Source organism: Anopheles stephensi, chromosome 3 (assembly GCF_013141755.1).
Source record: "Anopheles stephensi strain Indian chromosome 3, UCI_ANSTEP_V1.0, whole genome shotgun sequence".
Classification (NCBI taxonomy): Eukaryota; Metazoa; Arthropoda; class Insecta; order Diptera; family Culicidae; genus Anopheles; species Anopheles stephensi.
Genome location: NC_050203.1, coordinates 32,104,619 through 32,120,432, shown reverse-complemented (window position 1 = coordinate 32,120,432; position 15,814 = coordinate 32,104,619). Strand labels below are relative to the sequence as shown.

General features: G+C 44.7%; 2 protein-coding genes across 2 annotated transcripts; both read right to left on the bottom strand.

Annotated features, from left to right (window-relative positions):
• Nucleotides 1–258: 258 nt before the first annotated feature.
• LOC118509533 (spidroin-2) lies at nucleotides 259–3,897 on the bottom strand. Its single transcript, XM_036050253.1, has 4 exons — nucleotides 3,506–3,897; nucleotides 3,262–3,402; nucleotides 1,567–1,950; nucleotides 259–1,496 (listed from the first exon to the last, which is right to left on the bottom strand). The coding sequence occupies exons 1-4, from the start codon at nucleotides 3,613–3,615 to the stop codon at nucleotides 365–367; spliced, it is 1,767 nt and encodes a 588-aa protein (XP_035906146.1). The 5' UTR covers nucleotides 3,616–3,897; the 3' UTR covers nucleotides 259–364.
• A 6,287-nt stretch (nucleotides 3,898–10,184) lies between these two features.
• On the bottom strand, nucleotides 10,185–15,376 carry LOC118509531 (general odorant-binding protein 70). Its single transcript, XM_036050251.1, has 4 exons — nucleotides 15,028–15,376; nucleotides 10,785–11,006; nucleotides 10,531–10,723; nucleotides 10,185–10,455 (listed from the first exon to the last, which is right to left on the bottom strand). The coding sequence occupies exons 1-4, from the start codon at nucleotides 15,136–15,138 to the stop codon at nucleotides 10,358–10,360; spliced, it is 624 nt and encodes a 207-aa protein (XP_035906144.1). The 5' UTR covers nucleotides 15,139–15,376; the 3' UTR covers nucleotides 10,185–10,357.
• Nucleotides 15,377–15,814: the final 438 nt, after the last annotated feature.

Here is a 15,814-nt window from a genome sequence, read left to right as displayed (position 1 = left end):
GGAATGGCAGATGAAGCCCCTCTAATTGTGATTTAAAGGGAAACAACAGGATTTTCTCGAGGTCCATCGAGGTCCCGAGCGGCCGCTTCTTCCGCTCCTAGGTTGATCTGCCACTGATTCAACGATCAGACGTTTGTTTCCTTTTTCATTTCATTGCTCAACATTTGTCAAGAATTTTAATATTTCTTTACATACAAATAATAAAACTTACCCGAAATCATCATTATAACGTAACAAAATACAACAAAAAACCACTCCTTCATTGAAACGCGTTCGCATATCGATCGGTTCGATCGCCTTTTATTTCTATAATACTCATGTGCAATAATTTATTTACATAACTAAAGTTCTTCTCCTTCGCCATCTACCGTCGATCGTACGGTTTTCTACCGGTCGCCCGATCCGCCTTAGCCTGTGCCTGCGTATCGCGCCGCAAAGCGTCACCGGGCGACGGTGCACGCCCACCGTACGGTAGCAGATCAATGTTCTGTATGTGTGCGCGGACCGATGCACCCGGTGCCAGTCCCACGTACCAATCGCCCACGTTCTTAATGATCGTGGAATCTTTCGCGAAATCGCGCCAATCCTTCTTGCGATCGTCTTCCAGCTTCTTCTGATCGTACGTTACCTCGGGAAAGCCGGAAAAGTCGTTCGAGTTGTACGCGTTCGTACCGGGTGCGGATTCGCCGAAGCTCGGGTACGGTGCCGGCCCGGACGGTCCACTCGAGATGGCCACATCGAACGGGCCGGATAGTGGGGGTTGATCGTGATCGTGATCGGAACCACTAGGGCCAGGTCCAGCCGGTTCATAATCGTACTTTGGTGGCAGCAGTCCGATGATGCTGTCCTCTCCGTACCCGCCCAGGTCGTGTTCCGAAGGATCGTCCGGCAGTGGGTACTTTTCGCGGGACGCTTCACTCGAATCACCGGACAATGCGGTTGGTCGATCGGTTGTCGGGGGACGTAAGCTTGGTGAGCTCGTTGTTGGGCGCTTGCTGTCAAAGTCTTCCTCATCGTATCCTTGCCCCGTCGGACGACTACTCTCCGGATAGCCGGGTGGTTTGGACCCATCGGGATAGTTACTGCCCGCACCTGACGGACCGGTTGGAGGATCGTACGATGCACCGGGTGCCGTGGGCCGACTCGCACCACCATCGTATCCACCAGCGGAAGGACGTGCCACGTGATCGTAGCCCGCTCCTGAAGCACCGGGCCGTTCACTGGCCGGACCGGAAGGAGCCGTCTGGTAGGATGGATTATTATTGTCCGCAATTTCACTCTGCTCGACGTGATTTATGCCAAAGTTGGGTTGCTGTAGTCGATGCGTTCCGGCACCGACCGTACTCTGCACCACCTTGTACCCGATACCGGCCCCGGCAATGTACTGTACCGTTCGCTGCACACCCTTATCGTCCAGGTAGGAGTAGGAACCGCGGGTCACACCATCCGGGCCAGTTGTTTCCGCTCGCCGTTGATCCGGTCCCACCGAAAGTAATCTGTAAGATGAAGAGCCAGCAGCGTGTGAGATCTGCCGATGCTTCTTTAGCGTCCATCCCAAACACTTACTTGTACTGTCCGGAACCACTCGGGCCACTCTCAAACGCCACCTTGCCGCGTACCTGCTTGTGCGTTTTGTAGAGTGGACTCTCGTAGGCGATCGTGTTCGGTGCATCCGGGACGGGATTACCTACCTCGTAGCCGGTGCCGGAACCGGCCGAGTAGCGTACCGAGTGCTTCTCACCCACGTCGTCGATGTACGTGTAGAGACCGTTCACACGTCCGTTACTGTCCGAGCCTTCGCGGCGCTGGTAGTTGCGTGTTTTGAACTGAAAGTCATAGCTCGGATCATCGTACGGGTCGGCGAGTGGATCCTCCGGCGTTCCGATTGGGCCGCGCTGCACCTGGGATAGGCTCTGCTTACGGTGGATTTTCGGTCCACGAGCACGAAAACTGTTTTTAAATGGAGGATTTTGGAATAGGAAAAACATACAAAATGGGGAAAAAACTATTCAATTCTAAGTTTGCGAAGGGTTCGTCGCTTGTTGAAGTCTTTTGTTTATCAAAATGTTTGATGTGTGTTAAGATGACTTATGAGGCTTATTACGTAGGGTTTTTTGAATATTTAGCGATAATTCTTTTTTCCCTACAGTTTGGGGAATAACTTCCTTATATATTCCACTCAACATGTCATTACAAATTAGTACAGACTAGCTCGCATTAAGAGGAAACCTCTTAAAAAGTCTTCCATCTCTTATGTTATGTTGATAGGATGAGAGCAAAAGCATTACTAAGACGTGTGTGATGCGGAAAGACCTCATTATTCCGCTGCGAATTGGACTCATTCAGGGAGCGTTAGGTCAGTCAAGTTAAAGGCAGCACAAGACGCAACCCATTCTAGTCTTCAAGTCTTTTTTCCTTCACAATTGTATTTTAATTCATTTCAACCAGTCTGCTTAAGTGTAGTGTAAGCTTATAAACAGAAGAGCTATGGTAGTTTCATGGGGAAAAAATTGGTCCAAAATTTAGTATTGGTATTAGCGCTCGGACTGGTTTATTTATTATTTTAAGTTTTGTGAACCTAATAAGATATTTAAATCAAGCACCAGAAGATTTTTCTTTTCAAATTAGATGTTTATAAATATTGCTTTTGAAAATAATTTTCTAAAACGAAGTTCATCGCTGTTCCCAGCATAGCAGTCTTTCTCTCGTTGAAGTCTTTCTGATCCTTTTTATTATTATTGGGCTGGCAGTATTGATGTCTTTCTGAGTCTTAATTTTGCATAATTTTTCAACCTTTAAAAGCAACAGAATCGGTTGAATTGTCAATAAAATTAGCATTCTTTAATTCTTGCAACCATTCTCAAAACGGTTGAAACGGTTAAGCCTAAACGCTTCAACCCACGAACGCAGTGCTACAGTCTGTCAATTTAAACGCATCACTTGCGTCCCTTCACACAACAATGCGGAGTAAAAACCTACAAATAAAAAAGAGGTGAACCCCAAAAACACAATTGCCCAATGGAAGGTCAACCCACTGCACCCTGTCCGGAGCATCCATTTCAGCATTCCCACCGAGCAGACGCCCGCACACACACAATCGTTCAACCTGACCTCGCAGTAATTATGGCCCGTCTTAACGGTGTGATAAATGCTAAATTAGTATCTCACTCAGTAGCCGTGGCTCATAAAAATTCAAGTTCATCATTGAGACACCTTTCACTTGCCGCTGTTTGTGCGGTGGGCGGCTTTTGCTATACTTACCCGCGTGGTCCGGCCGTGTAGATCGTTTCCTCGACGCGCCCCGTGTCCGGCTGGCGGCTTCCGTAGCGTCCCCGGACGATCGTCTTCGGATTACCGCTGGCCGTATGATAGTGTGCACCGGGTGTGTCGGAATTTTTCAGACTTTAAGGTGTCGTGGGGAGGGAAAAACAGAAGCAAAAAGGACACAGCTCAGTAACAAGAACGCTGGAAGATGTAGATCAATGGTGGGAAAGCTGTACACTACCCGAACGCAAACGAGCCATCCGAATTGATGTGATTGAAATCCGTCTGATCGGATCGCGCTGCTGGTAGCAGATGGATCAACACCACACTAACAATCGCAAACACCTTCATCGTGGAATCAAATTTCCCTTTTAGCACTTTAATAATTTTTATTCACTGCTTCTCTTATATTTTATTTCAATATTATTTGTCGTTGATTTCAAATCGCTTTGTCACGCTTATTTTACACACCAACGGCACAGCATTTTCCACAAGGTTTAACCGCACATAATACACACCATAATTCACAATTCCACCGAATCTTATTCTACACAATTTTCCCTCCGAAGTGCAACCCACTTAAGGCTACACTGTCAAACTCTGCCAGCTCAGACGGTCAACTGTTCGGTGCGGCGAAAATTCGTACCTCTTTATATACACTTTAACCCTACCAGCGGCTACTACCCACCTACCACCCACCCAGTAGCCACACTAATGGTGCTTTTCCGCCCAAAAACAAGCAAGCTGGAGGAAGGAAAAATTAAACGCAAACCTGGTGGAACAATAACGATACCCCGGACGAACCGGGGGGGAGATGCCACCGACCGACCGACGAGTGCGAGGATGAGGCGTCGCTGTGTGTTTGTTTTTCCGATCTCGCGACGGACCGCCACCAACGACCACGTGCCGGCCACTTGTTGTTAAATCCCCATTCCGCTTCCCACCTCGCTCACTCACTCGCTCTCACCCAGTTTCGGGTTCTTGGGGCGAGATTTTAGATTAAGGAACAAAGTCAGTCGGTTATCCCTTCCCTGCGGTGCGGACGGGCGTTAGGTAAAGCAGCCGCTCGGCTGGCTGGCTTTAAGCACGCATGCGCATGCGTGTTGATTAGATGGTTCTATGACGCGTTTTATGTGCCAGTGCCGCAGTCCAACAACAATGGGGTGGCGACCTGGTGGCGAATCTCTACATTCCCAGCCCAAATCTAAGCTCGCGAGCCCAGCACAGCGCCCGTTGGCTGGCCGGGCTGCTCGATATCGATCTCTTTTTTTCGCCTTCTTCAGGCAGCACCTTTGATTTGACCGGATAGCGCAACCGGTGGGAGGTGCGACCGGGTGTGCCGGTCATGATTTTTGCCTGAATGCGTTGAAGCTGAGCTGTGTAGCATGAGCGTGGCGAGCGAATGTTGTTGTAATGGCGCTAGGGGGGGCGTTTGGACGTGTGTTTTCATTCATAAAAAGGTTTATCTTTATGCGCATGCAGTCACCTCAAACGGTGGGGGGTGAAGTTCGTTTCGATGGAGCAGTGATGATGCCTTTCTTTAAGTAAGCAGATTGAATTTGTTTTCTTTTAATAAGAAAAATAACTGCCATTCATGTATTTTACGCTGAAGTTCAATAATTTTTAATAACGACGAATGATTTAAAGTTTAATTCATCAGCTATTTCCTGATCGCTTGTTCTTTCTCCTCTGCATTTTCGGATTTTCCTGAATAATGAACCTGACAAATGGTGTTCATTTTCCAACAGCGACGAATGCTAGCGATAACGATCGAATCCAAGAAGAACTTTAGGAAGAAAAGAAAAGAGTGAAAGCTTTAGCGATTTTATAAAAATTAGGAGCAAAAAAAAAATTCCCGATTGGTGGTAAAATTTTAAATTTAGTTGTTTATTTTACGACTTTTTTAGCTAATTTTGCAATTACTTTTCTAAGTAATATTGACATATTGATCGCAGCAGGAGCTCAAGCTTTCATGATCCAAAACATGGCATTCCAGAAAGCCGGAGTCTAGTAGCAAGCAGCTGCAACTAAGGGATCGAAATTTGAGCGCAAGGATCCGTAAACACCAACATCGATTGTTGAGAGTCCCAAAACTTGGAGTTAGAAGCCAAGAGGCAGCTTTTGGGAACCGGGAGCGATGAACAAGGTGGTAAAAGTTAGTACCCATGGTTAGAAGGCCAAGCGCTAGATTTTAAGAATTAAGATAAAAGAGCTCAGAGTAGGAAATCCGAAGCTGAGAATCAGGTCTCTGTGTTTGGAAGCCGGCGCAGCCCCCTTCGCAACCCGAATATACCTTATGATAACGTTGGAGAGGACAGGAAACTCCTATCGTCTTCGGAGGAGGCCTCGTTGACGGAGGATTTTGCCGAGGGATCGGAATCGACTGACATGTTGAAAGGATTTCAATAAAGAAAAACAGAAGGGCCAGAACGAGCAAACATCAAGGGTGGTTAAATCACTAAAAGGGATTCGACCCGGAAGGTGAATAGAGGAATGTTCTTTAATTAGAGTTGTGAAGAGATTCAGGTTTGAATAAAAAAAAACCCCTATCTTTCTATTTTGGCCTAACGATCTCTTGAATCATATGTCTTGCCTTTTCTGACTTATTAGACTTACGAATTCCTCGTAGTTGGATAGTCAGACCTCACTACGGGGGAACGGTCCAGATAGCATTTGAACCCCGGTTCTGCTGGCTGAAGACAAGCAACGTCGTTACCTCTACCACCGGGCCGCGTCCCTAAATATCATATGCATTGTTAAAAAAGGAATCTAGAGACAAGAGCCACGTGGTAGAGACCTCATACCTGGTAGGGTATGATCGTGTATGATCTCGTTTTTTAACAAGAAGAAGCTGTTGGAGCAAAACTAATATCAAACTGATTGCGTTCCATGTCAAATTTTTAAAGTCATATTAAACGAAATCTGGAAGTAAGAATTACAAGCTATTTAGACACACTATTGGTCATTGGATGTCTCAGAACTAGGTACGATGAATACTTACGGTTCAATATCGCTTTTGAACGAATACTTCTAATGACCGCTTTTAAATAAATCAATCACTTGTTGAACGATGCAGCTCATCTTTATTGCGATGAACTTATCAATAATATTGTCCTTTCCAACGGAAAACACATTTATCAAATGGATTACGTACATTTAACGTCCCCTCAGAAGTCGTCATAGACATCATCGACATCGTACACCATGCTAGCAAGATGCAACCTGCCCCAACACTCATGATACATCGGTGCACCCAGTAGTAGAAGAAGAAGAAGAAGCGTCCAAACCGTTGACCACCGACCAAGAAATGTTAGTCCACCGTAGCATTTTTTTCTTCTTTAAGTTCGCCTTCCCGCTCCGTAGATACAAGTCAAGGGCAACCATCATAATGAGACGGCACGGCTCATGGGCGGGATTTTTGCGTCTTCAATTGTTTCCACGCGATCGCGATCTTCCACCCTTTACGATGCCGCCCGATCGGACACACACACACACCACATTCTGAGGGAGAGTAACTTCAGGCGACTTAATTGGTGGGGGGGGGGGGAGGGAGTGATGCGAAGAACTTTAAACCATGACCCATACCATCCCCGACAGCATCCCCGAACGCCCCGACAAGACTCGCGTGCCATCAGTGCCCGCAGGCTGGCATTGGATCTTTTCGCGCGGATTGTCCGATTATTTTGGCAGGATTTCCTCCTTCTCGGTGAATGGCCGTGTCTGCTGCTGGCTTGAAATGATTGATTGCAGCAGTACCAGGTGGTAGTGCAGGTGGCTAAATTTTTCGTACATCCGAAAAGTTTACATACACCCTCAAAACGGTAGAACTGACCGGACAATGGTCTTCCGAAGACAGTCAGATTTTGTGTGCCAAGCGGGCGCGAGGAAGTGGCTCGCTTTTGGGGGCGTTGGGTTTTGAATTTTCCACCCAACCGGACGGTAAACCATCCGGTGCTCGTTTGCAGCAGCAGCAGCAGTACATTATTATTACTTCCAGCCGTCAGCTGGTTGCCATTTGGGATAATGTCGACGGTTAAGTGGGAGGGAGAGCATTACTTGTTATTAAAATCAGCTGATGATTTATGACTACGAAACGATCCCTGTCATGATATGCAACACAGCTCCGGGACCGGACGTACCGTCGTGGGTGATGAAGATTAGCTGGCCGTTGGAGAGCGGATGGCTGCCGGACGGTGGAAGGTGTTCGAGTTTGGACATTCAACACATCTTCAGCGCTGAACACGATTAATATGGAAAATTAACACTCGCCAGCGATACGATCTTGTTGGGCCAGTGAGGGCAATTACTGATCGCTAGTTGAACTTTAATAATTAAAAACTTTTTGGAGTTTTTTTCCTTAAAAATTACACTCTTATTACATTTGTTGAATCAATCTCCAATCCAATAAACTAAATTGCGTTTAAATATTCTGCCCAAGATCACATCACTCACGTGCCTAGTGCATGTCTTATTCAAACGCATTGTTGCTTCGTTATCTTTCTACACCTCACGATACATCTGAATCAGAATGTTTGATTTCTTAATCTAAAATTGATCAAATAGGCACTGAAATGCGCGGTTTATCGTGGTAACGTGAGTTGCGCATGTGAATTAAGTGTTCATTTACATCTTGTACCACATTTCCAACGAGATTAAAAAAGGTTATAAATATATTACCCATGTCAGTCTATGTGAGTCATGTGATCAAGAATTAGGCGAGAACTGGTCGAAGTCACGCACTGCACATTTACGCTGTACCCAATTAATTGCATGGTCTGTCATAGCTCTGTCCGAGCGTTGTTCTATCTTTGTTCTATCTAATGTGGTAGATATAGTAGAGAATCTTGAATTTAATAAATAAGCCTGGCTTGGGAAGCGGGTGCTGGTAACATGTTTGTTGGTTCATTCGCTAAATAATTTTCCTACTCACTTCCGGTAAAATTTGTGGTAATCGACATAAATCGACAGAAAGGTATCCAGGATTATAGGTTTATTCAAAAAAACACGTAATCGTTTTCTTCTTTCTTGGCATTACAACCTCGAAAGGTCTCGGCCTGCTTTTTCTGACTTTCTGTGGCTTGGACTGTGAACGGGAAGGTGGTTTATATGGTATTTGAACCCCGGTCCTGCTGTGTGAAGAGCGGCGCCGATATCGCCACGGCCACATCATCGCTCCTCCGGGCAATATAAAACAAGCTATTGAATGAGCTCTGATGAGGCTGATACTACACTCTTAAAGATTTAGTTACAAGAAGATTAGCAATAAATAGATGCCAACGACACCCAAGCAAGATTTAAATCATCGAAACAAGTGAGAAAGAGTGATCGCTGGAAATTAACAGGCAAGAGTCTGAGTTACAGGGTTGCAGTCAGGAGAAATTGTTGAGCAAAATAAAGGAATGTTCCAAGCCTTTAGCCGAATTTGGCAGCCATATAATGCAACATTGCATACATTCAGGGGAAACTAGTAACGATACAGTGAATCTTTTCAATCAACGGTGAATTATGGAAGTAGTAATAAAAACAACAATTGAGTCCGATGGCCTAGGGGTCGCTATACGGCAGGACGGCGGGGTTCAAATCCCATCCAGACCGCCTCCCCGTACGCAGCACTGACTCTTCAGCTGCGGGTTACACCAAGTCAAAGATAGCCAGAACTGGCAGGCCTAGACTTTTCGAGGTTGTCAATGCCAAAGAAATAGAAGAATTAAAACTTTTTGTTCTTAAATAAAGTAAAGAGAATACAATTTTACAAAACTGAGTAAAAAATCTACGGCTTAGTCTCCTGAGTGATTGAAAAGGTCCATTAACGTTCAACGTCAACTGAACTATAACAAGAACAAATTATAAAGACCTTCTGAAAACAATCTACGATCGTCTTAAATTCAATGACCGCCACCTTCTCCTCTAAACACCGGAAATGTAACCATTGCACCCCAAAATAAAAAAATAAAACAGAGAACCCGCAATAAAGCTTTACACCGGAAGCAGTTAATTGGATAATTTCCAAAAATCGATCCATCTCTGCGCAAGATCTTACGCGGCGTACAATGTCACCGGTTTACAGCTAGCTTTTGCGAAACTACATCTCTTACCATTCTCACCAGCGATCTAGCGTTTAGCGACTAACCCCATGGGCTTATTCTTAGGATCTTTATTGGATGATGACAAATTGTTGACCATGTCGCGCGTTCCCCGTGAGAACAAACGCTGGCTGACTCTGGTGAACCTCAAATGCAATTATTTGTGTCGGATGCGATCGTAATCGGTGGGGTGAGTGGTCGTGTGGTGTGCTGTGCTGTATGTGTTTGCCTCCTAAGATTGTTTGCTTAGGCCTGCAGAATCCATTGTTGTTCACCACCGACGGCCCTGAATTGTGGACGTTCTTGAGGAAGTTTGCTTGCGTGTACTATAATATTGTCTGTCAGCGTACAGTGACCAGCGTCACAGCACAAAGGCGGCGCTGAAAAAGAACTGTCATGTTAAATGTCAACGAGAGTTTTAAATCTCGGAGCTAAGTAAATTGTGATGAAGCACGAACAGGCTTTAATTATTGGTTGTATAGCAGTATTATAGTGAAGCTCTTTTTTTTTTAAGTTCTAAAAGTTAAGTTAAACATTAAGAACGTAATTTCATAGCTTCCCTATTCGTAGCTATTTGCATGAGCTTCTCGTAAAACATGTTTCCTTATTCGTTTCGCTGTGTTCACTCGGTTCGCCATTGTCTTGAGCTGTAGCAGAGCAAACCCAACCATAAGCTCATTTACATTTCAAAGCTCAGCACTGCCTACGATTGTGCTCATTTAGTGCTTCATTTAAATACCTTTACCACTTCCATACTGCCCTTAAAACATCCCGGAAAAATCATTAATTGATGGTGAGATTTGGGTGAACATACACTTCCTAGTGCCATGGGACGATTCTTCGGAACTTTTTCTCCAGAGCTGTTGTTTCAGCTTATTATTTTATTTCCTTTTTTAAAAACAACATTAAATCACATTTCTTTTCCGTTCGCCAGTTTCACTAAACCACTAATGTAAATTTAATTTAAAATAACTACAAGCAATCTTGCTTCCCTCCCCCGTCAGCTGAATCTAATGCTCATGCTCCGACTGTCCACTGCAGTAGTCCGTAATCATGTCCGAAATGCAGTCAAACACATCGAATGCGACCTCACACTGTTCAAAGTTTTCTAAAATGTAAGAAACAGAGCTTTCGTTAGTGTCCATTTCCATGGTCGGTTTGATGAAAAAAGCAATCCTCTTACCAGCAGCATCGTTTCGTTTGATCTGATACTTTTTGGACGTTCCCTTCAGGCATCTATCAACGCCTCGCAGGGTGGCCATGAAGTAGCCATGCTCGTTTACCCCGTCCGTGTACAGACTGACCAGTCCGTCCAGGGTGGGCCAACCGTTTTTGTCGATTGCGCCATTTTTCCGGTACACACACTGCATCAAACACTGCAAGGAAGGCGTGACGTTAGGTTCAGGATATTAAAGAACCAGGATATTAAGTACTTACCCCAGCGATCCACTTGTCCTCGTGGGAAACAATGGTCGGGTGGGAAAAATCCAGCCCACCCTCGTCGGCATCTCGCTTTCGGCGATCGTGCCACTGACTACCGTGCTCGGCGGTGAAGATCTTCAGAGCATCCTCGATCAGGCTTGATTTGATCTCCTCCTGGCACTGGTGGATAACCATGTCCACCTTCTTCGAGACGTTCGGTTTGGTGAGACAGCGTTTCTGGAGAGAGTAAAATAAGAGACAATAAGCAAACAGTAAAGGATGAAATAATCGAAAATGTAGCGATCGTAATTTTCGAATTTTATCATAAATATGCTCTGTTTCGATTCTAAACCCATGCATTTATTTATTACGATAACTAAGCCAGGGTATGCGGATATAAAGATAAGATTTATGCATATATGTGAGACAGGTTCTCGTCCTTGAGTGCTCAATATCAATCTTTGATCGTTCGCCTCGGGCACTTAAGCGCGATCGAGCATCGATAGCCGACACTCGATGTCGACGTGGAGCAGTTGACACTATTGGGGCGGTATTTTCACAATATGCTCCATCACTAGTATTGCTACTAGCTATAGACCTCCTCTGAATTCAATGACAATCAATAATCAAATGGGGCGGCCCGGTGGTAGATGCGATATCGGTACTGGTCTTCACACGATCAGTCGTAGTCTCGCGTGCTTAAACTCACCAAGCCCAAGAAGCCTCACAGCCACGTTTGCTGCCGAGCGCAGGACAAAAAGCACGATGACGCGCTCTTTTGATTTTGACAAATGACAAGCTTTACTTCATTAATAAAATAATTATAAATCAAGCTTGTTTTTTCATTATCAACTAAAACAGCAAGTTCTAGTGCTATCTAGGCTAGGCAGTTCTCTCTCTCTCTCTTCTAGGCCTAACGACCTCTTAGGTCATGCCTGCGATTTATGATTTACTAGACTTATTGTTACCGCATAGCTGAATAAACAGTCCTCACTATGCGGCCCAGATGAGACTTCAACCCCGGTCCTGCCGTGTGAAGACCGGTGCCGTTGATGATTAAAAAAATGGCATGTTTCTGTTAATCTTTTTTTTAACAGTTACTTAACAATAACTTGATTGATGGATTGATCATTTTGAAATTTGCAAGAGGCCAATTAGACCTTTAACCCTTAATGTGCTACTCATAAGTGGCACATTCACTGGTCACCCTGATGCCGGGAACACCAGGACACAGGGAGCTCTGGAACACCAGCTGGGCTTTTGTTTTGAGCTGTTCTGTTTTTAAGCTGGAATTGGTGGAATTGATTTTGTAGTCTGGTTTCGTCGGGACTGGATCTTTTACTTGCTCCTCAGAACAGATCTGTTATCTTATCTATCCTATATGTCTCCAGTGAGTTGCTTATGCTTCACCATGGACACAGACAAAATAGCAATTAATAAACTTTATAGAACAAGACATTAAAAATGGATACCTCCAGTGAGTTTTTTATGCCCCATTGTTATGGATTTGAGGGGGGGGGGGCGGTCCTGTGGCAGAGGTGATACCGGCGCAGATCTTCACACGGCAGGCACGGGGTTAAAATCCCATCCAGATCGCCTCCTCGTCCCTTTTCAAAAGTTTTAAGTTCATCGAAATAGTGCCTTCAAGGCCATAACACGACTACTAAAAGCAGTAGTTTGTTATCAAAGGCTACAATATTATCTGAAAGTCGATCGTAAGAATAGTCTATCAAGACATGACTTTCATAACTGACATAACTGATTATGCTCATAAACTTGTGCTTGACAAGCGTTTAATCAGTGTGCATCCACCCCAAAAAACTGAAGCAGGAAGACACGTGATTAATGGTAACTCCACAAAAAAATACCAACGACATCCGCCTAAAAAGTTGCATGTAATCACCATTGTAATTGCACGATGGCTATAAACGCCACCGAAGAGAAAAATCTGTCTCCGTGAAAACACAACGAAAAGTTTCACCTTTTGCCGAGGTTGTTGTTTTCTGTTTCAACCCGCCAACACCATCCGCAGAAACCCGTTTTGCCCATTTTCCCGCTAAACTCGCACCAATGTTGTCGTACCATTTTCGCATAACGACATCTGCTTATTGCGCTTCCTGTAGATGAAAGCACGACCAACGAAACTGGTCTTACGCGGGCCGAACGGATACGGAGCGGAGTTTCCTTCACGCTCTGCTGGTGTGGCGTGTGGAGGGTTGAGGAATTTTGTCGAATTTCGTGAACCTACCCTGTGAATGATGTAATGGTGGATGGCACCCAAGGTAGCCAGTGCGCTTTCGCTGTGAGTGCAGTTTTTGATAAATATATATTTTTTAAAAGTGGTTAAATCATACCAGATTGTTGGACACCAATACTGACCACTGCTCAAATCAGCGCCAGCAAAAAAACAAACCGCTGCCTAATGTCCTCCAGCTGGAGCAAACGTTAGCGAAAGTCATTTCTCTGCCATCCTGCCACTCAACTGGTCAAGGTGAGTGACTGCAGCGTTAGCCACCGAGGCTGTCAACCAGCGGCGATCTACCGGTAAATACTGCGGATCTACTAACAGTAACACCAACCGTCCAAGGTGCCAAGGTTGGGTTCAGTTTTTTTTTATTGTTGCTATTTGCGCTGAAGATAATCTCGCGAGAGCGACGCGATCGCGTTCAACGAATCGTACATGTGACTTTAAGCCAAAGCCGAGCAATCATAATGAAGATCGCCGTTTGCACACACGTGCACGATGCGTGTTTTGCATAAATATACACACACGCACAGGTGAACCCCACCTAAACTCCCAGGCCCAAGATGCGCTAAGGGTTAACAGTTTTATGACGTGAGGTGGAGTTGCTCGGAACGTAAGACCTTGCACGCGCAGACGACGCTTCGGCACACGGTCGGTCCACACGTAGATTGGGCCGCTTGACTTTGAAAAACTGTTTGGCCGGTGGAAAATGTGTTACGAAAGCGTGGTTGCAAACGATTCGAGGGACCGAATCCGATTCCGATGCCGTGATTAGTGAACTCCGACAAGCAGCAGCTGGCAGGGAAAGGAAAATCGTGCAAGAAAGTAGATTTGCTCTACATGCTCTGCAAAATCTGCGATCAAGATCAATCGAACGATTGGGTTGATAGTGTTGCCGAATTTAGTTTGTGTTTCTTCGAAAATTGGCACTACAATAAAAAAAATGAGAAGCGTTAAATTCATTGACTGATTAATAAATAGAAAAAAAAACATTTTGAAATTGCAATACGAAGTATGCTATACAGCAGCAATACGGTTAGGCCGTTCCTACTGAATAATAAATAGCTTGAAGAGAACTATACAACAATTAAAAGAGATCAAGAAGCCAATTTGATGAATAATAAAATAAATAGAAATAGAAGAAAGAAAAACTCATGGACTGAAAACATAGCCAGAAAAATGTAACTAAATATCAATAGACTTTGAGATGTACATGTCAGTATATAACAAAATATCAGACATTTTTGGCAACGGTTGAATGGATAGAAGCTTACAAAAGAAAACGAAAATGCTTACACAGCGACCGAGATGATTCTTATTCAACTATCAACAATTTTAGCTAAACAACTTAATTATATTTTTTATGATTAATTTATCAATAAATTCAGTAGACACTTTCATGCAATCTAAAATGATCGGAAGAAATACGTAGGTAAAGGACTTAAATATATAATCAAAAACGAGCTATCAAATAAATGAATACAATAACACTAGAGAATGTAGAAGTTAACAATTTAAATAAGACATTGAACTCAAACTGACAATTAAAATGAAACTTTAAAAAAAAACTTGAAAAAGATTTTATAACAGATTTAAAACAATATTTTAAAAACATATCAACAACAGTTAAGACATATGAGCTCTAGATAATAGAAGAAACAAATTTGAACATGGAAAACGGAACATAACCAACGGTAAATAACATTTGGTAATTGAACACAGCACATTACAGATTTCAGTAAAATTTCACTGTTACACAAATTTCACACCTCTTTCCTTAACATTTTGCCGGAGTATTACACAGAAAGATTCCCCAATACAGTGCACCGAAACACATTGTGCAATTTCTTCGGCCGCGACCTCGTGAACATAAACCACCACCCGAAAAAGAAAAACAACAACAACAAGCCCCCACTGAGTACTCCTCATTACAAGTTACATAACAGCAGGTACGGTAGCCGATCGATCGACGATCGACAGAGGACGAGCTGCAAAATCGACCATCAAACTCACTTTCGGTGCATCGGCCCGTACCGGGTGCAGCATCAGTTCGCTGCAGGCCACAACAGCCCACAACAGCACCAGCACTGCCGTCGATGGCTGGAAGGAACGGTGCCGACTCATTCCCGCGGTACGTTGAACTTTCCTTCAAGCGTGCGTGCTGTGCTTCGCGCAATTAAACACCGCCGTCGTGGTCAGTTCTTTGGTTCCCGTTGTTTAACCGACTTTTACTGCACTGCCGTCTGTGAAATGCACTTTTTCGTACGGTTTTCCTACGCACCACGAGAGCTTCTTCGAAGCGGACCGAACCTTCCGGCTTGAAATCACGATCACTAGTGGTGCACACGGTGCGGAGTGTCCTGATCGGCACCGCGTTAACAATTTCACTTTCAACTGTTAAACCACACATGGGTGTAAGTGTATGTGACGTACGACAGGCGCGATCCGGTACATTTTTTCGGGGGGATACGCATTCGCGCACGCTATCGTAACGCACCGTACGTACGCGCGCGCGCGCGTGTGTGTGTATATGGCGCCCACTTTAATCCGTGGGGTGGGTTTCGTAGAGAGCTATAACGACGGATCTTGCGAGCCTCCATTTCGGCTTGCTCATCTCGACGAGCGATCGTCTCATTTGGAAGCTTGACTCAATCAATGACCCACCAGCCGGGTACGAGATAATGCTAATGCCACACACAGCTAACAAGCTAACGTTCCACCCCGTTTGACCACGATGACAAGCCTCCAGTATGCGCGCAGCAGGGGATGATTTGCGCAAAAAAAAGATTTGGAAAGGAGT